The following is an 18,401-nucleotide window of genomic DNA, read 5'->3' as shown; positions in this document are numbered from 1 at the left end:
GATGGCTGTGTTTTCTCCTATTCCTTGTGGTCAATTTTAGGGTCTTAAATGGCAATGATAGATAGACGCACAATTGTGACTGTTGCTTCAACGCATATCTTTGAACTGTTTGTTGTATAATCTTCACTTGATAAAAATAAACTGGAGTAAAATGTTGGGGGATTGTTCACCTGTTGACTAAATATTCTTCCCCCCACTTAATAATAGTACTACCAGAGAATAATTTTGGATTGTTCAGGAGGAAAACCGCTGTGAAGTCAAGGATCCAATCCAACCAAACGTGTGCATGGTTAGGTAGTTTAGATTAGAAGAAAGAAGGATCTAATCAAGTTCACATGTTTTAGGGAGTATTAACATATTCTTTCCCTCACTTAACAATACTACTAGAACATTCTTAGCTTAATAGTCAATGGAGGCATAAAACCAATGTCAAAATCATGGTCCTTCATCTGAAACATTTTTTTTGTGAAAAGCCATCAAACAAACGGCGATCGATCGGATAAGTAGGAGAGCGACCATTGACCAAATTAAAATATCACTGACAGGTGTCGGATGTAACGATAATGCTATAGACCGGGTGTCCAGGCTTCCAGATGCACCGTTCCTCCCGCACTCGCACTTCACCCCCTCCGCCCGCTGCCCCGCAGTCGCACTCCGTCCGTTCCCCCGCCCTCGCTCTCTCCCACACTCGCTCTCCGCGCTGCTTTCATGCCCGCTCTTCGCGCCGTCGCCGCGCGAGCTCCTTCCCTCCCTCTGTCCCTCCGTCCCTCGTCCCTCCGCGACCTCTCTCCCTCCCTCCGCACGTGAGCTCACTGCGCACCTGCTCGCCCGTGCTCCCTTCCCCCCTCCATCCCTTGCCCTCCGCGACCTCCATGCACCCCCACTCTCCCTGCGACCCGGCTCCCGCACCCCACTAGATACGAGGACAGCGGCGACGACTCCGACGAGGTAGGTCACGGAGAGATCTGGATCTAAGGCCTTGCTCCTCCTCCTCCTCTGGATCTGGATCTGAGCCCTTCTCCCTCCTCCTCTGGATCTGAGCCCTCCTCCTCCTCCTCCTCTAGATCTAAGGGATGCGGCGGTGGCTAGGGTTTCAGCGAGCTCTCGGGGTCAGATCTTGCCGTGTTGTAATGGTTTTTTGATGTCGCAACAGATGATTTCGAATGTTGCAATGAATTTTTTTGGGTTGTTGCAACAGATGTTTTTTTACGATGTTGTAGTAGTAATACTTGAGATGTTGCAGTATGTTTCAGTTGCTGCAATCTCATGTTGCATGTAACACCCCTGGTGTTACGAGCTTGCTTAGCACCGAGATTTAGGTCCGAGAGGGATTAGCCTAACAAATTTTTGGGTTTTAAAAATTTATAACGCACGTGAAATGATAAGTCAATTCTATGTTCCTCACTTTTATGGTTGGGAAAAATCAAAATAAATAGTGTTAACTAGTGCTCTTAGGAGCTCAAAAATCAAATTTGAAGTTAAGATGAGCTCTTTTCGTTAAGACGACAAACACTTGAACTTACGTTTAAAGTACTATTTTTGGCGATTTATTGTTGAAGAAATAATTAATTAATGCTTAAATATTTTGTTCCTATGGGTTAGTATGGAGTATGGATCATTGCATGAAATACTTGTTGGTAGCAGTTAATAGGGTTTAGGCCTTTTAAAAATTATAACAAAAGTGTTAATGGCTGTTAGTTCGAACTTAACTTTTCTAAGTATGGAAAAAGTAGTAAGACAATGCTATTTTGATATTTAATTTTTAACCAAAATGTTTAAACACTAGCTGCATGTTTTGGTATTGTTTATTGCATTAAAGTGAGAACTTGAGCATGGCATAGGTTAAAGTTGTGTTGGATGTCACGTTGCCCGCTCTAAAATTGCCCAAACCTCCTTAGAACGCGATGTGAACCATGATTTGGTGCTCGGTTCGTGAACCAGCGTTCAGCGCGACGAACTCATATTGGCACCTCCCTTTCTTCCTCTCTGGTCGCTCTCTAGACATGAGGTTTCCTTCGCCAATTGGGTGTTAGTATCGGCTTTAGGTTAGGGGAATTAGTTGAACCTCGATCGTGATCGTTAGCAACTTTTGCTTCGCTTTAAAATGCGTGCACGTCACCAGTTGCTACCTCTCGGCCCGAGTTCACGGTCACCGCGCGTGTGGGCGCTGCTAGCGCCAGGCTTAGGCCATGGCCGGGCTGCTGCCACTGGCCAGCTCGCGTGCCCAGGTGATGCCGCGCAGCGCCTATGGCCTGGCGTTGGCCGGTCCTGGATGGCTGCGGCCTGGCTCCCACTGCTACGTGTGCATCGTGCTCGGGTGGCTGGTCGCGATGCCACGCGCAGGGTAAGCCTAGGCTGTGGTGGCCTCACCTTTCGATCCACCTACAGTGCCAAACCCCCGAGCGTGTTCCACTACTCGTCGCGCCTGGGCCGATGACCCCAGTCACAATGGCAATGGGATGCCTCCCTGCCTCACCCTATCCGCTAGCCGACACCGGTGAGCCCTGCTCAGGTCTAGCCGCTCCAATTCAAGCGCGTCGTGCCATGCCCTCCACTGTCTTGTCACCTGTGCGCATGTGCTCATATTGCAGCTGTCGATCAGAGCCGCCCGTCTTAATCCGCTCTTGCTCACTCGTGTGCCTCTCCACTGTATGACCATGGCTTGAGCTCTGCCTTTCCGCCCTCCAATTCGCTTAGCTCAGGGCTTCACAGTTCGATTCCTCGCACTAGTAGGTGGCATAAAAAGTCAACTAGGCGTCCCATCTTCCCCATGCCCCACCAAGCACTACTGGCCGCCAATTTGGTGTTTTTCTCATCACCGGATAGGTACACCGCCGTGCCAGTGAAATTGGAGCAAGGTCCGAATGGGTTCAATTATTTGTATCCACGAGCTTGCTTTAACCTCCTCTATCTGGTTCTCGCGCCATTTTGCTAGGGCGCTTGCCAGAGACGTGGTGACGCGTGGGTGTCCATCTCGGAGCACTGCCGCCTCGGTGGCTCGCACGTGGCCAGGACACCTCAGCACTCCTCCGCCTCAACCGTCACCGTAGCACGAATTCTGGTGAGCTATTAGTGCTTACTCGCTATCCCTACCACCATGATAGAACCTAGGCTGTCGGAACAGCCACGCCTTCGCCGTGGATAGCCGCTCGCCGCTGCAGCCCGCGATAGTGCGCCTCTGAGTCTCTCACCATCACCCATCCTTGCGCGTTTAGCTGTAGATGGTGGTCGGCCCCTTACTTCCATCATAGCACGCCTAGGTTGCCTGGCATAACCGCCTTATGTCGTCGACCGCCGTGCCAGCGCGCGCAGGAATCCCTATGGACCTCCCTGTGGTAAAGGTGAAAACATCTGAGGGTTTGGTTGCAAGATTACTGACGGTAGGAATAGTGTGTATAGTAGTCATGTTATTATCTAAAAGCATGGGGGCTTTTCTACAAAGCCGCCATCGCACGCGGGCCTCCCGGCCTTGGGCTGTGTTGGGCCATCGCGACCCGCGTGAGGCCACGCCCGCGCTGGGCCACTGGGCTGCCGAACCAGAATGGGTTGCTGCAGGCCCTTTTTTTTCTAATGTATTTTTAATTTAGTTTCTAAGGTAAACTTATAAATTCAGTATAAAATTATGCAGTTAACCAAAAATTATGAAACCAATTTTGTTCAGTTCCTAAAATCATGATCTATCTGCTAGTATATTTTGTTCACATAGTTTTATAATATTATTAGGAGTTATCTAATTAAATTGAGATGCTTAATATTTTAAGATATAAACTTGTAGAAATTTTTGTGATAAATTGGTAATAGTGTTAGCTCTAAAACTTTTATAGTAAATTCCTAACATTATTAGGTGTTCACTGTAATTTTTGTAGCTCCATAATAATTAGTTTGCAAAGATAGCTAAATGAGCTCTAGTTCAAAAATATATATTTAATCAATAAAATGCCGAAACACTTTGGGATTTTAAAACTAGAACATTTTTTAGAGACAAAGCCTTACTTGACGATATGGATACGTAGACTAGTATGTTAGTCATTAAAGCTAGCTCGTTAGCTTGCGGAGCGTAATCGTATTTTAGAGTTGTTGTTGTCATTGATTATTTACAACTCTGTGTTGCATCCACGTATATCACAATAGGAACAACGATGGATCATGGAGTCGACCGAAGTAGCGGAAAAAATGGTGCCTTGATGATCGTGTCACCAATGGAATGCTAATCTTTGGTTATGTCGGGTTCATAAACCCGGGGTCCCTTATGGACTGGCTTCCCAGCAAAGGCTCGGCCCAGCAGACGACATTACGAACAACGCGTCGCTCATAGGCCAGCCCAAACACCTAAATGATAGGCTAGAAGGACAATCCAGTCACTGACCGGAAGGCCTGGCTGAGGAGGAACGGCACCCGCTTCCGACTCTGGCCCGCCTCTCCGACCGGATGCCTCACAAGGAACATCGCTTGCTTCCGACGCCGGTCCATCTCTGGATGGCCTCTCCGACCAGAAGGCCTGGCCAAACACCACTTTTTGACTTTGACCCCCATCTCCGACCAAGGATGCACCGAACCCCTGCTTATAGCTTCTCTTCGACTGGCGTAATTAGAGCCGACTGGGACCAACCGACCGGGGACGCCCGCTCGATAAGGACCAGGAAACGAATGGAGAAAGTAAGGCAGAGCACTCAAGTCAACCGCAATACCAAGGACCATATCCTATACACCTGCAGAACAGTACCCTACAACCTCCCTGGCATAACAGAACTGAAGCAGTGTTGTAGGCGAAGACATTTTCTCCTACAGTGTTGTGGGCGCCATCAACTCCCATACCAGACAAATATGGTAAGGCTCCCCCCACGTGCCTCTGGGGCATCGACGGTGTTGTGGGCGCTGGCATTTACCGTACCAGACGAACATGGTAAAACCCCTTGTATGCCTCTAGGTATCAACAGTGTGGCAGGCATCAACATCTGCCATACCTAAAGAAGACGACGCAACCTCCCACATGCATCTGACATTAAACAATATTATGGGCGACTACCATCATCTTGTACTCGTCGACATGGGCAGCAAGGCTTAGCAGCATATGTACTCTCTTCCTCTCACTTGTAAGGCCATCTTCTTCATCTATAAAAGGGGATGAGCTCACTCCCAATAGGAGGATCGATCAGTTTACTAAGACACAACAACAGAACCACCAGGTTTAAACCACAAGTACACGCTCCAACACTTAGCACATAGCGGAGCTCCCATTACTCTCAGCCCCTCAGACCAGAGTCCGACTAGACCTCTTGTAACCCCTATCTTTCTCCTTCTCGTTTGTAACCCCACTGTAGACTTTGAGCACCTGGGCTCAAGAATAAAGTCACCGATCGACTCAAACTGGACGTAGGGCACGTTGCCTGAACTAGTATAAACCCTGTGTCATTGAGTGCTAGGCCATATCCGATCACAACGTATGGCAAAACTACAAATATTTATATGTTCGTCACTTTCTGCACCGACAGTTGGCACCGTCCGTAGGGAAGATGTACGTTCACACTTTTTGGTCATCAGATGGCCTATTTTTCTGCCACCTTCGCCATGGCGAGCTCAAGCGATACGACTCGCTTCGGCTCACTAGACTTCCCTACACTCCCACCTATTGGGACGTGGGTTCCACCCATCTTTGAGCCGTCCTAGGCCTCCCTCTTTGGAAGCCTAGACTTCGTCGCCGACTGGCTCGGTGTACTACACCTCCGTGAGGAGGCAACCATTCTGGTGCCCATCAGAGGGGCGCCCTTTGTTGGCTCTAGGACACCCAACGACTTCAACGATGAGGCGCATATGCTTCATTCCAAGTAAACGCTCTGCTCAAACCCCGTTGTGAGTAATTTAAGAATAGGTTGAGAAATATGGTAGCTAAGTACTCCTTATTTTAGTATATATGAAATCATAAACAAAGTAAGAAATGCATTTTTGTTGCTAAGATAATACTTGAATGTTTCATGCCTATTTAATGGAAAAGATGGGTAGCTTAGCACCTTAGTCATTAGAGTTAGTTTAGCAGCTTAGTGGATATATTCTTAATTTAAGAGCTGCTGTTGCAAAAATGCTAAGTGTTACATCATCAAGTCTCGGTGCATAACCCTTATTTTGAATTATATCTAAATATATATGTGATGTGCATTTATGTTACAGGAATTTTATAAAAACTACATGCATAGATATATCTACCCATAAGTCCTACTAGCATAGGTCGAGTAGTTGCTATGCTCAGGATTTCGGTAGCATGAGTAACCTGCCGTTACTCACAATAGGTGATTATTATTATCACTCATGATAAAAATGGTAAAAGGAAAAATAGAGACCGGGTAGAGATATAGTTTGGGTATTGGTGGGTGTAAGAGGTTGTGTCCTGCTAAAAGGTTTTTATGTAGTTTTGGTAATTGAGTGACAACCTAGGTGGACTAATTGTGTTTATATGAGATACACAGGTGATTAGTCCATAGATACATATACATGTGTGTGAGCAACATAGGCCATGAAGGTGAAAATGGCTTGGAGATGTTGCAAAAGCTCACACATGTGAATATGAAGGAGCTCATTGCACATGAGACATGACATTGAGTCATGTGATCAAAGGTGGAGAAGATCAAGACAAGACTTGGCTTGATGGACCGGTTGCAAGCGTGAAGGGTAAGTCGAAGGCTTTGGAGTGATGGACCGCGTGACGGTGAAGCTTGAGCAAGACTTAACGCCAATGGACGATGGCAATGGTGAAGAGTAAGTGAAGTTAAGATCAATGAACCAATATGATCACGTGATGATATAAAGTGGATCATATCATTGTTGATCATGTTGGTGCATGTGTTGCATCAACATTGGAGGAGATGGAATGAAATGTGCAAGGCAAAGGTATAACCTAGGGCATTTCATTTCACTGGTCATAGGTGTGTAGAGAAGTTTATGACCGGGTTTAGGATAGAAGGCCATACTATTAAGAGGGGTAAACTTGTTTGCATATCGGTCATCTAGTGCCACTCGAGTGATCTAACTTTGCATCATCGCTAGGGTTGAGTGGCGTGGCAAGTTGAGCGGCTAACACCCTTGAAAATGTTTGTGAAAATATGCTAACACATGTGCACAAGGTGATATACTTGGTGGTTGGCACATTTGAGCAAGGGTAAAGAAGTTAGAGGTGAAAAGAAGTTAGTCGCGCTGGTCACAGAGTGATCGGACGCGTCCGGTATGGTGACCGGACACGTCTGGTATTTTGGCAACATACTCAGCGATTGGACGCGTCCGGTTGCCACACTAGACGCGTCCGGTGTGAATCAGCAAGATCGTGTTCGGTGAAACAGTCGATCGGACGCTGGCAGCATCCAGTCTGGTGTGACCGGATGTGTCCGGTCATCCATGGGTGCTTACTGTACTCGACCGGACGCTGAGGCTCAGCGTTCGGTCGGTTTCTAACTGTCGCGTCTGGTCGGCCCTGGTGGCTTACTGCACTCGACCGGACACAGCGGCTGAGCATTCAGTCATCGTGTTAGAGAGCCATTGGAGGCAATGGTCGGACACATGGCAGTCTGGCAACTACCGGACATGTTCGATATAGCGACCGGACATGTCCGGTATTCACGATCGGTGCATCCGGTGCAGCGTCCGGTGCTGCGTCTGGTTGACCCAAAAAACGTCTAGTAAAGGGGTAACGGCTCTATTTGTTCATGGGGTTATAAATAGAAGCCATGGTCGGCCTTGGGCTGGTAGCTGAGTACCTTGGGGGACTTTGTGTCCATGCTTGAGAGTGCTTAGGAGCCCTCCATCTCACACATACTTGATAGTGATTATCCAATTGTGTGAGTGAGTCATTCTAGTGCGATTGCATCGTGAGGTTGCATCGAGTGGCACTAGGTGATCAAGTTGCAAGCCGGTGGTGCTTGTTACTCTTGGAGGTTGCCGCCTCCTAGACAACTTGGTGGTGGTCTCTGTCGAAGCCCGCAAGAAGCTTGTGCGGCGCTCTAGAGAAGAGCTTGTGATGGGCATTGTGCTCGCCCCGCGGGAGCCACGAAGAGCAACTTTAGTAAAGCGTGTCGTTGAGCTACCCTCACTTCTAGGGTAGGTTCTTGCAGCACCCGGCGTACGGGCTTAGCGAGTGATGCCAATTTACCGCCGAACCACCAAGTGAGCGGTCGACACAACAGAGACTAGCGTGTTGGCAAACACGTGAACCTCAGGAGAAAAATCATCGTGTCAACCTTGTTCTTCCCATTGGTTTGCATCCCCGTTACATAAGCTTGCAATTACTTTCATATACATTGAGCTTGTGTTGTTGCTCTTGTAATTAGTTAGCTTGTGTACCTCACTAGTTACCTTCTTGCTTGTGTAGCATAGAAGTAGCTTCTTTGCATGGCTAATTTGGTTTGTGTAACCTTGTTAGTTATATTGCTTAGTTTGTGTAGCTAAGTAATTGCGCTCTCTAATTTAGCATTGGTTGCCTTGTTATTGAGCATTGCTAGTAAGCTTAGGTGGCTTTGTGCTTTAGCTTACTAGCATGTGTAGGAGCTCCCTTGTCGCTTAAAGTACTATTGGCATAGGTTTGTGTGACCTTGCTTCTAGAATTGGTTAGGAGAGCTCTAGCTAGTCCAGCACCTTTGTTGCTTAATTAGTATCTTTGAAAGGTGCTAGTGAATATAGAAAGAGGGTGTAGTCTTAGCTAGACCGATAGTTATAATTCTGCACTTGTTTTGGTTAGCTGATACGATTAAGTTTTAGAAAAGACTATTCACCCCCCCCCCTTTAGTCGTCATCTCGACCCTTTCAATTGGTATCAGAGCCCGGTCTCTCATTTGTGGTCTTTGCCGACCCGAGAGGATGGCAAACTTTGGGCTAGAAGTTGTTTGTGACACACACATTTTTGATGGCACACACTATGCATGGTGAAAACGTCATATGCTTGATCATTTCCGTGAATTGGGTCCCAAGGCATGGTGGATCATTGTTGTTGGTTTTTCTCGTGATGCCTTGGATAAGGATAACCTCACCCAAGCGTAAGAGGATTGCTTACAACTTGATCATCATGCTCTTTATTATCTAACATGTGCTATACATGATGATATTTTTAGACGTGTGTGGGACTTGGAGAGTGCTCATGATATGTGGCTAGCACTCCAAGCCTTTTACGGTGACTTCTCCACATGAGATGATGGAAATTCAAAAAGGAGGATGAACCAAAGAAGGAGGCGCATGAGTGTGTTGAGCATAAGCATAATTTGGTGATTGTGGAAGATTGCTCCACCTCATGGTCAAGTGATGATGATGATGATCGATCAACTACAAGTTTACTTGACAAGGTTGATGATGATGCCACAAGTGTTGCAAGTGATGATGCTACCCCATGCATGCTTGATGGTGATGATGGTTCATGCTCAAGCCATGATGAAAATGCCACTACAAGCTCTCCAACTACATCACCACATTGCTTCATGTCACAAGGTGACACCAAGGTATCAAATGATAATGTGGTTGAACATGTTGATTCATATGAGGAGCTTGTTAGTAGACTTGCTAGCATGACCATGTCTTTAGAAAATGAGAAAGCTAAAACATTGAAATTAGAAAATAAAAACTCATTTCTAAAGAACTCTTGTGAAGAACATAAGAAATTACTTGATGCTTATAAATCTTCACATAATGAGCTTAAATTGAATCAAGAGACACTACTTGCATCTCATGATGAATTATTAGAATAGCATGCTTCTCTCATTAAAATGTTTACAAAGAAACTTAAAAATAATGAGAGCTCATCACATGGATCAAATGATAAATTACAAAATGTTGCTAACCCTTGTGATGTAGGCAAGAAGCATGCATCCACCTCTTGTAATGATTTTTTAGATATGCCATGCTCTTCACAATTAGATGCTTGTTCTACTTCTATGTCTTGTGAGACTAACCTTTTGAAGGAGAACAATGAGCTTAATGAACAAGTAAAGAAATTGAGCAATAAGTTAGAGAGGTGCTATAACTCTCAAGTCACCTTTGAGCATATGTTGAAGACTCAAAGAAATTTTGGTGACAAGAGTGGCGTTGGCTTCAAGACTAGCAAAGTCAATCATCAAGAAAGCCACAATGACATAAGTGGCATTGGTTTCAACAAGAGCAAGATCAAGAGCAAAAGATGGGGCAAGAGAAGATATGAAAGAGAGATAAAGAAGCAAGAACAAGAGAAGCTCTCTCATTTCATGTGCTTCAAATATCATAAAGTGGGACACCTTGCAAATGGTTGCCCTAACATTGAGAAGCTCAAGAAGATAAAAGAAGATGAGAGGCTAAAGCATGTCAAGTGCTTCAAGTGCCGCACTTAGGGTCATCCTACCTCAATGTGCCCAACCAAGCAATTGGTGAAGCAACAAGTGAAGCCTCAACCAAAGCCACAAGTTGAGCAAGAGAAGACACCCCAAGTTCAAATCAAGATCAACCATGAAGATGGTGGTGATTTGATGATAAAGAAGAAGAAAACAAGAAGGGGTGGAAAGGCAAGGCATCCAATGCAAACTCAAGACGTCAAGATGATGAGCAAGAATGAAGATGAGAAGAAAGATTATGCTCACATCAAGTGCTTCAAGTGTGGAAGTATAGGACACTTTGCCTCTAAGTGTCCTACCAAGTTTGAGAAGAAGGCTCAAGCAATCTATGAGAGGCAAGGCAATGAGAAGCACCATATGAGCAAAGAAGAGAAGGCTCAAGCAAAGAGAAAGTGCTACTCATACCGAAAAAGGGGACACATGGCACATTCATGTCCCCTAGGTAAAATTTCTAAGCCTATTTCAATTGATGATCATGATATGCTTAGGAAGGATGGCAATGGTACCTCATTGGTTGCAATTGCAAAACGTCCTGCTATTCATACTAAGGCTACGCCTAAGTATGTTGCTCCTAACTTGAGAGGACCCAAACTAGTTTGGGTACCATCAAAAAGTGGATGATTAATTGTAGATACCATCGGCATTGGAGACTTGATTCAATTGATCTCACATTATTCACCATATGTTGAATCAAGTTATAAAGCTTAGTGCACATCCTAACCCAATGCCAAGAGAAAATTGAGTGAAGTCCAAGCGCTATCAACATACAAGTGCTATAATTCAAGTTGTTGGTGATTCATTGGATATTATTTGATGGCTTGCAAATATTTGAGTTGAAGCTTGCTAGTTAGATGATCATGAGCTAACCAAGGTATATCTCTTGTTGATCATTTTATTTGGGTGCATATGAGTTGATTGAATTAGATAAATATGCAATGTTGCTTGCTATAAGTTGATTGAATGGATAATTGCTTAGTAATCAAGTTTGAATTAATTTGTATTGGATGAATTCATGAGATGACAATTAGTAAGTGGATTGAATGGATTTATGTCTTATGGAAGTATTCAAACAAGTTAGTTTCAAGTTTGATTCATATTTGATGAAGTATAGCTCAATTGTTGAAATTTGTCCTATAATTGAGAATCTGAGCTAGTTGTGATCTTAGCCATATTTGAGTAATCAAAACCTATTAGATTGGTATAAAAATTGGTGTACATGCTCTAGACTTATGGTATAAGATGCTGTACAATTTTCATGAGAGTTGGATAAGAAATGCTTTGGTTTTAGAGTGGATCTTGTCAGCTATAGTGCAACAGTTTTCAGCATGTAGCAGTGGTGGAAGAATTGATATATGGCAGCAATCTAGAAGTCAAATAAAGCTCAAATTTTTACAGCTGCTATATAACTTAGTAAATAACATCTCCACCAAATTTCATGGTATTTGGATTTGTACTTTTGGAGATATGCTTATTTCTTTGAAGGGTACAAAATCTGTCAGAAAAGTGACAAATGTTGGATTGATCTAGAGTCACTTTGATTGAAAGGTCCTCAAGTTGGAAACATGTTTATAAGTAATTGAGACACCTAAGTTTGGTTTTGAGATGATCTAGATGCTCTTTGCCGAGGGCCATTGGCCAGGCCCTCGGCAAAGATTTTTTGTTTTTTTTGTTTTTTGAACCCAGTTTTTTTGTGGTGCTATAATACATTATTGAAAACTCAATTTTAAAATTTGGGCCAATTTTGACTTTTTTTGATATATTTCCCTACTTTATTTCTTTTCGTTGATTTTTTTCGAATATTTCAAATTTGAACTGCAGTTGGATGGAATAATGCAATTTAGTGATTCGAAAAATGTTATTCATGGTATTTGGTGTATGTTGAGTCCCTATCCATGAACTCGCATCAAATTTCGGGCATCTTCTTCACGTAACATGACGAGGAACTTGTCGGAAAAGTATTTTTAAATTATATAAAATCCATACGAAGTCCGAAAATCACGAAACTTGTCGAGGTGTCATGTTATCGCATGTGTAGGCCGTGGTAAAAAATTGAGAAGGTTTCGAGCAAGTTGTGATGTCGGATGCCAAAAACCCAGACATCTGCACATGTGATCACATGCGATCACATGTGGAGATGTCTGAGTTTTATGCATCCGACGTCACAACTTGCTCGAAACCTTCTCAATTTTTTACCACAGCCTACACATACGATAACATGACACCTCGACAAGTTTCGTGATTTTCGGACTTCGTATGGATTTTATATAATTTAAAAATACTTTTCCGACAAGTTCCTCGTCATGTTACGTGAAGAAGATGCCCGAAATTTGATGCGAGTTCATGGATAGGGACTCAACATACACCAAATACCATGAATAATATTTTTCGAATCACTAAATTGCATTATTCCATCCAACTGCAGTTCAAATTTGAAATATTCGAAAAAAATCAACGAAAAGAAATAAAGTAGGGAAATATATCAAAAAAAGTCAAAATTGGCCCAAATTTTAAAATTGAGTTTTCAATAATGTATTATAGCACCACAAAAAAAAACTGGGTTCAAAAAACAAAAAAAAAACAAAAAATCTTTGCCGAGGGCCTAGCCTGGCCCTCGGCAAAGGGGATCTTTGCCGAGGGCCTGGCCAATGGCCCTCGACAAAGAAAATTAAAAAAAAAATAAAAAAACTTTGTCTGGGCCCTCGGCAAAGGGCCCGACCCCAGATGGGCCAAGGGCCATCCAACTACCCCTGTTCGAGCCCCCTCCTTCTGGCCGACACCAGCACCGCCCCCTTTCCCCAACCTCACGAGCCCTCTCTCAGCAAGCCCCTCCTCCCTCCACTTCTCCCTTCCCTTTCTAGATGCCCTCCATTGCAGCATCAATATTTGAATTGGAGCAGCGAAACGGATCGAGGAGGAAGAGAGGATCAAGGAGATGTGTTAGATCGGGGTTTTCCCCCAACCTCCCCCAGCGGATTTTCATGGGGAAGCCTTGGGTAAGAGTTGAATCCATTCCCCTCCCCTGTAATTAAGAGTTTTTCGAGGTTGTTAGCAGCGGGGATTAGAGGTTTTGAGGTTGGATTGGAGTTTAGCCTCGTTTTCTAGTTGTGGGTTCCTGGCAGATTCAGCAGTTTGTCTAGGGCTCGAGTTTTGGGTTGGTTAGGCGCGGAATTGATCCTTGAGATAGTTTAGGAAGTTATAGAGGACTTTGAAAGCTTTCCATATTGTTTTTATTTGTATTTTTTGGTGGAGTAGAACTCGAGATACGGCTAGATTATTATGGCTGTTCATGTTTGCCTGGCAGATCAAGTAGGTCTGTTTCATTGGTGTTGTTCATATAGTAAATGGCCGAATTGGCTCTTTCAACTATGAAGTCTTTTGCAGGGGCATAAAAGTTCTTACTGCCAGCAAAATTTCATATTTTTCTATGGTATAGTCTGGGAGATATGAATTTCTGTATATTGGTACATGAGCTGTTAGGCAGATTCTGAAGGTCTGTTTTGAGTTGTATATTAGGTGACCATAGAGATCTGATAAAATTATTGTCTTGCTACCAAAGTTGTAGTTTATTCACTCTAGTTTCTCAATATATATTTATTGGTTATCTAATCTGTTGTATAAAAATAGATGTGAAAAAGAGAAGCACTGCTGCTCATTATTGATGTTGTTGACAAGGAATGCAGTTTGTCTATCCTTATTGATATTGGGGTCATGTTAAAAATAGAGGTTCTGAATAAAGTTGTAAGCTTTTTCCCTTAGGTTTCTAAGGTGTGTTTGCGTGTTGTCATATCCTTTGTATTTTTAAGGATACAAAAAGTGAAACAACACTGCTGCACATGGTTGTTTGAGGATATAATCTGATCTTATTGTGTCAAAACAGGTGGTAATGCTTCGGATCACGCCTAGAGCAGTTGTCTCCTTCTGTGGGAGGCAAGTAGTGTAGCGGTGGTTGCTACAAGCTTTAACTTGCTTTTTATTCCACCTCCACCTTAAATTTCAGAATGATAACTTATCAAATATGATCCGTTCCAATATAAATTTATGACCATCTTACTTTTGTTATTACATATGCCTTGCTCTTTATTTATAACTTGGTAATGGCTCTTGTTGGCATAACTAGGATGATGCTTAAGTTGTCAAATAAGGAGAGACATTTATGGTATAAGCGGTGTATACTCTCTTTGTGGAATTATTCTTGGCATTGCATCACAAGGCATGGCATTTGCATCGCATTTGCATTTTTGGGTGCTAATGGTTTTCTTTTATATGACTTTAATTGACAATGGTGGTGAAAAGTGAATCCTCTCCAAGGTTTGGCGATGAATTGGTTTTATTTATGTATCAGGGTGTTGGAGTTGTCATTGTGATTAATTTTTCCATTGAGGAGCTTTAATTGCTGGTATTAGTTAAAGCATGGTCTAATGAGCTTGTGGATTAAATCGCTTGCGCAGGTACGCGCTGGATGTGAACGCGGAGAGGGCGGACGACGTGGTCACCCACCAGCGGCTGCTCGAGGAGGCGCGCGATTCGGAACGCCGGCCCGCCTTGTCCGTGCGCGTCGTGCAGGTCAGAAATCCAGTAATCCATCCATCCACCCATTGGAATTGGATCCACTGTAATCGCATGGTTGCATGTTGCACACGCGTCGATTTTGATTTGCGCTTCGTTCAGAAATGTGTGCATCGTTTCCTGACCAAGTACCTCTCTGTGTTCGATAATGCCAAAGTCTAAGATTGTGAAAAGATGCTTTTTATGATGTTATTATCCTTTTGTTCCAGGAGTTCACACACCTTTGCGACATGAGTGATGATACTGATCACAGTGTACATCTCATTTCCAGGTAAACAATTTCCTCCTATGCGATGCTGGATTTTCGGTTTTTTCTTTCCTTATTTGTTTAGCATTTCAGGATGTATAATATGAATAAAATCACCCTTCTGGACCCCCAATAGACTGTTTCTGATATTTCGGAGTTGCAGTTTTACAAATGGCTAACATGGCTAAATTGTGGTGGTATTTACCTTTCGAAGAATGCATTTTTTTCCTTTATTAAAAAAATGAGAGCAGTAGACAGTAAGCTCTAATGCTTTGCTGCGAATCGGCTCCATATATGTCTTGACGTGCCTTTTCTTTAAAAACACTGATCTTAATATGTGGATATATACTATTTTCCTTGAATACAAGAAAATCCACACTTTCTTAAGTTTGATATATATATGAATCTTGGTTAGGGGTGGAAGCATCTCCAAAAAGGCCGATACTTGCCGTAGCTAGCATCTTTAAGCTTTTTGTTTCATTCTGGTTTGATGACATTGCATGAAACTGATAGATTATCATATGTGGAGGCCTTCACTTTTCCCGAGTACATAAAACTTAAGCTCATATTTAGGGACATATAGAGCCTGTTGATATGCAAACAATTTGAGAAGTTATATTCTCTGTTAACTCATTGTTCTCTCTGTTCTGAATCTTGCAGGCCAATGCATGAGATAACTTTTGCAACTATTGATAAGCCAAAGCTCCTTAGTCAGGTAGTCACACTTCTTTTTCCTTGGAGTGTGGAAATTCTTTGACACGGCTACTCACAGAATTAGCCCTGGCATAGTTAATAGAGCTAACTAAATTCAGTAAATTAAGAAGCCAGCATACATAATGAATGAAAAAATAGTTTTAACAAAGAACTTGGTAATAGTAGGAAGAAACTAACAAAATACATTAAAGCCATTTCCAGAGTAAACTTCTGTTGTGAACTGGCAACTACTTGCCACCTGACACTCTGTGGTCTATGCATTATTTTACAGCTGACCTGTTTGCTTGCCGAGCTCGGTCTTGACATCCAAGAAGCACATGCATTTTCAACAATTGATGACTACTCATTGGATGTATTTGTCGTCACTGGATGCATCTTGAGGTACATAGTTGAGGTACTCATTGTCGTCATTGGATGTATTTGTCGTCACTGGATGGCATCTTGAGGTACATAGTTGAGGTACTCATTGTCGTCATTGGATGTATTTGTCGTCACTGGATGGCATCTTGAGGACTAGTGCTAGGTGATCTGGTTGGACTTTATTGTAATATTTGTGGTTTATGGTTCTGACTTGTGCTTGAATTTCATGAACTTTTCGTAATAAACATGTGAATGATGATGAACATGTGACTTGTCGTTGTAATATATTGTGAGAAAATGGGTTCTGTGTGATATATATATGTGATGGTTGATATATATATGTATATATATGAAATGCTTGTGTCGATGGAATGCAAAAAACAAAACAAAAAATTAAATTTCTGCCTCTTTGCCGAGGGCAATGACCAAGGCCCTCGGCAAAGAAGGATCCTTTGCCGAGGGCCGTCCCATTGCCCTTGGCAAAGATTCATTGGAAAAATTCTGGAACATTTCTTTGCCGAGGGCCATGGTTGGAGGCTCTCGGCAAAGACTTTTTTAAAAAAAATTAAAATTTCTTTGCCGAGGGCCTACGGGGAAGCCCTCGGCAAAGATTTTTTTTTAAAAAAAGAATAATTCTTTGCCGAGGGCCGTCCCATTGCCCTCGGCAAAGATTCATTGGAAAAATTCTGCAACATTTCTTTGCCGAGGGCCATGGTTGGAGGCCCTCGGCAAAGACTTTTTCTTAAAAAAATTAAAATTTCTTTGCCGAGGGCCTACGGGGAAGCCCTCGGCAAAGATTTTTCAAAAAAAAAAAGAATAATTCTTTGCCGAGGGCCGTTCCATTGCCCTCGGCAAAGATTTTTTGGAAAAATTCTGCAACATTTCTTTGCCGAGGGCCATGGTTGGAGGCCCTCGGCAAAGATTTTTTTTAAAAAAAAAGAATAATTCTTTGCCGAGGGCCCTCGGAGACGGCCCTCGGCAAAGACTCCGTCCCAGGCGCCGATACCGTGACGGCTGCTTTTCTTTGCCGAGTGCCGGTCCAGCCCTCGGCAAAGGCTTTGCCGAGTGCCCGATAAAGGGCCCTCGGCAAAGACCCTCTTCGCCGGCTCAAAATTCCCCGAGAGCTCTTTGCCGAGGGCCGCCCTCGGCAAAACCTTTGCCGAGGGTTAATGGGCCTTTGCCGAGGGCCTCAGGCCCTCGGCAAAGAGGCCGTCTGCAGTAGATGAGGCCCTCGGCAAAGAGGCCGTCTGCAGTAGTAAGCTAAACTTCAGTATAAGCGAACAGGGTGAATGCCCTCTCAGGGCTTCCCCAACGGACCAGCTACAGCTTGGGCATTAGCCCCATCTTCCACGTATGCATCTCACCTCCATATCATACAGTTTAATGGCTCTTCAGGCTATATGAGTGGCTTTCTGAGGTAATAAGTGCTTCATCTGAAAAAGAATAAAGCCTCTAACGAAGTACGCGAGATTCCATTAGATGCTTACGCTATATCCGAGAGAAGATAGGAAAAGATCTAGCAAAAAGCCATGTGCGCTTCTTCAGACCTTAGTTGTGTTGCTCGCGATGAGAGCTTGATAGCTTGCTAGCTTCTTAGTTTACGTGTGCCTAGCTTTTAGGTGAGGCATATGCTTTTCTCAGTCCACGTTGTTGTTGCCCTCATGGCCCTTGCTATTCTGGTGACATAGCGTCAGGTAGGGTCGCAATAATATAAATGTGCTGGGTTCCTTTGACTTTCCCCCTGTTTTCTTCGGCGGTTTCTTTAGTTCCTTCTTGATTTGATTGAAGTTCAGGGAATTGGATGGACTAGTGGCTTTGGATATTATCCTTAATAAATATGATCCGCAAATACATGAAAAAGAATGAATTCTGTCTGTAGAGTTAGGATCTAAACTCTATGAAGCTAACCTGGGCCTGTTTGATTGCCTAAACAGGTCTTCAGGCCAGGCCCAACAATGCACCGACCACACTAAAGACAGACCAGGTGCAAATGGGAGAGGGGTTGTTCCCCGTAACCAGGCTTCCGCCCACGCTCATCTCACCTCCTAGTGTTCCTCTCTGTCGAAGGCGGAGTGCACATGCGCCACAACCTCGTCATCTCTGTCTGCCTCTTTCGCATGCTTGCCTTCATCGCTGTCGAGTTCTTCAACCTCCACGCGGTGAACCCCGGGACTGTGATTGAG

General features: G+C 43.7%; 1 protein-coding gene across 4 annotated transcripts; it reads left to right on the top strand.

Annotated features, from left to right (window-relative positions):
* The first annotated feature begins 13,037 nt into the window (after positions 1-13,037).
* On the top strand, positions 13,038-16,530 carry LOC136519830 (serine/threonine-protein kinase STY46-like). 4 transcript variants are annotated; one of them, XM_066513223.1, is made up of 6 exons: positions 13,051-13,324; positions 14,209-14,258; positions 14,780-14,906; positions 15,107-15,168; positions 15,805-15,859; positions 16,130-16,530. In XM_066513223.1, the coding sequence occupies exons 1-6, from the start codon at positions 13,190-13,192 to the stop codon at positions 16,301-16,303; spliced, it is 603 nt and encodes a 200-aa protein (XP_066369320.1). In that variant the 5' UTR covers positions 13,051-13,189; the 3' UTR covers positions 16,304-16,530. The 4 variants fall into 4 exon arrangements, with proteins under 4 accessions (XP_066369312.1, XP_066369308.1, XP_066369320.1 ...); XM_066513231.1 differs by having other exon boundaries at positions 13,074-13,324; positions 14,780-14,894; XM_066513215.1 differs by lacking the exon at positions 14,209-14,258 and having other exon boundaries at positions 13,038-13,324; positions 14,780-14,894.
* The last annotated feature ends 1,871 nt before the right edge of the window (positions 16,531-18,401 follow it).

This window comes from Miscanthus floridulus, chromosome 2 (genome assembly GCF_019320115.1).
Source record: "Miscanthus floridulus cultivar M001 chromosome 2, ASM1932011v1, whole genome shotgun sequence".
Taxonomy (NCBI): Eukaryota; Viridiplantae; Streptophyta; class Magnoliopsida; order Poales; family Poaceae; genus Miscanthus; species Miscanthus floridulus.
Note: the sequence above shows the minus strand (reverse complement) of the source record. Positions and strands in the feature narration are given on the sequence as shown.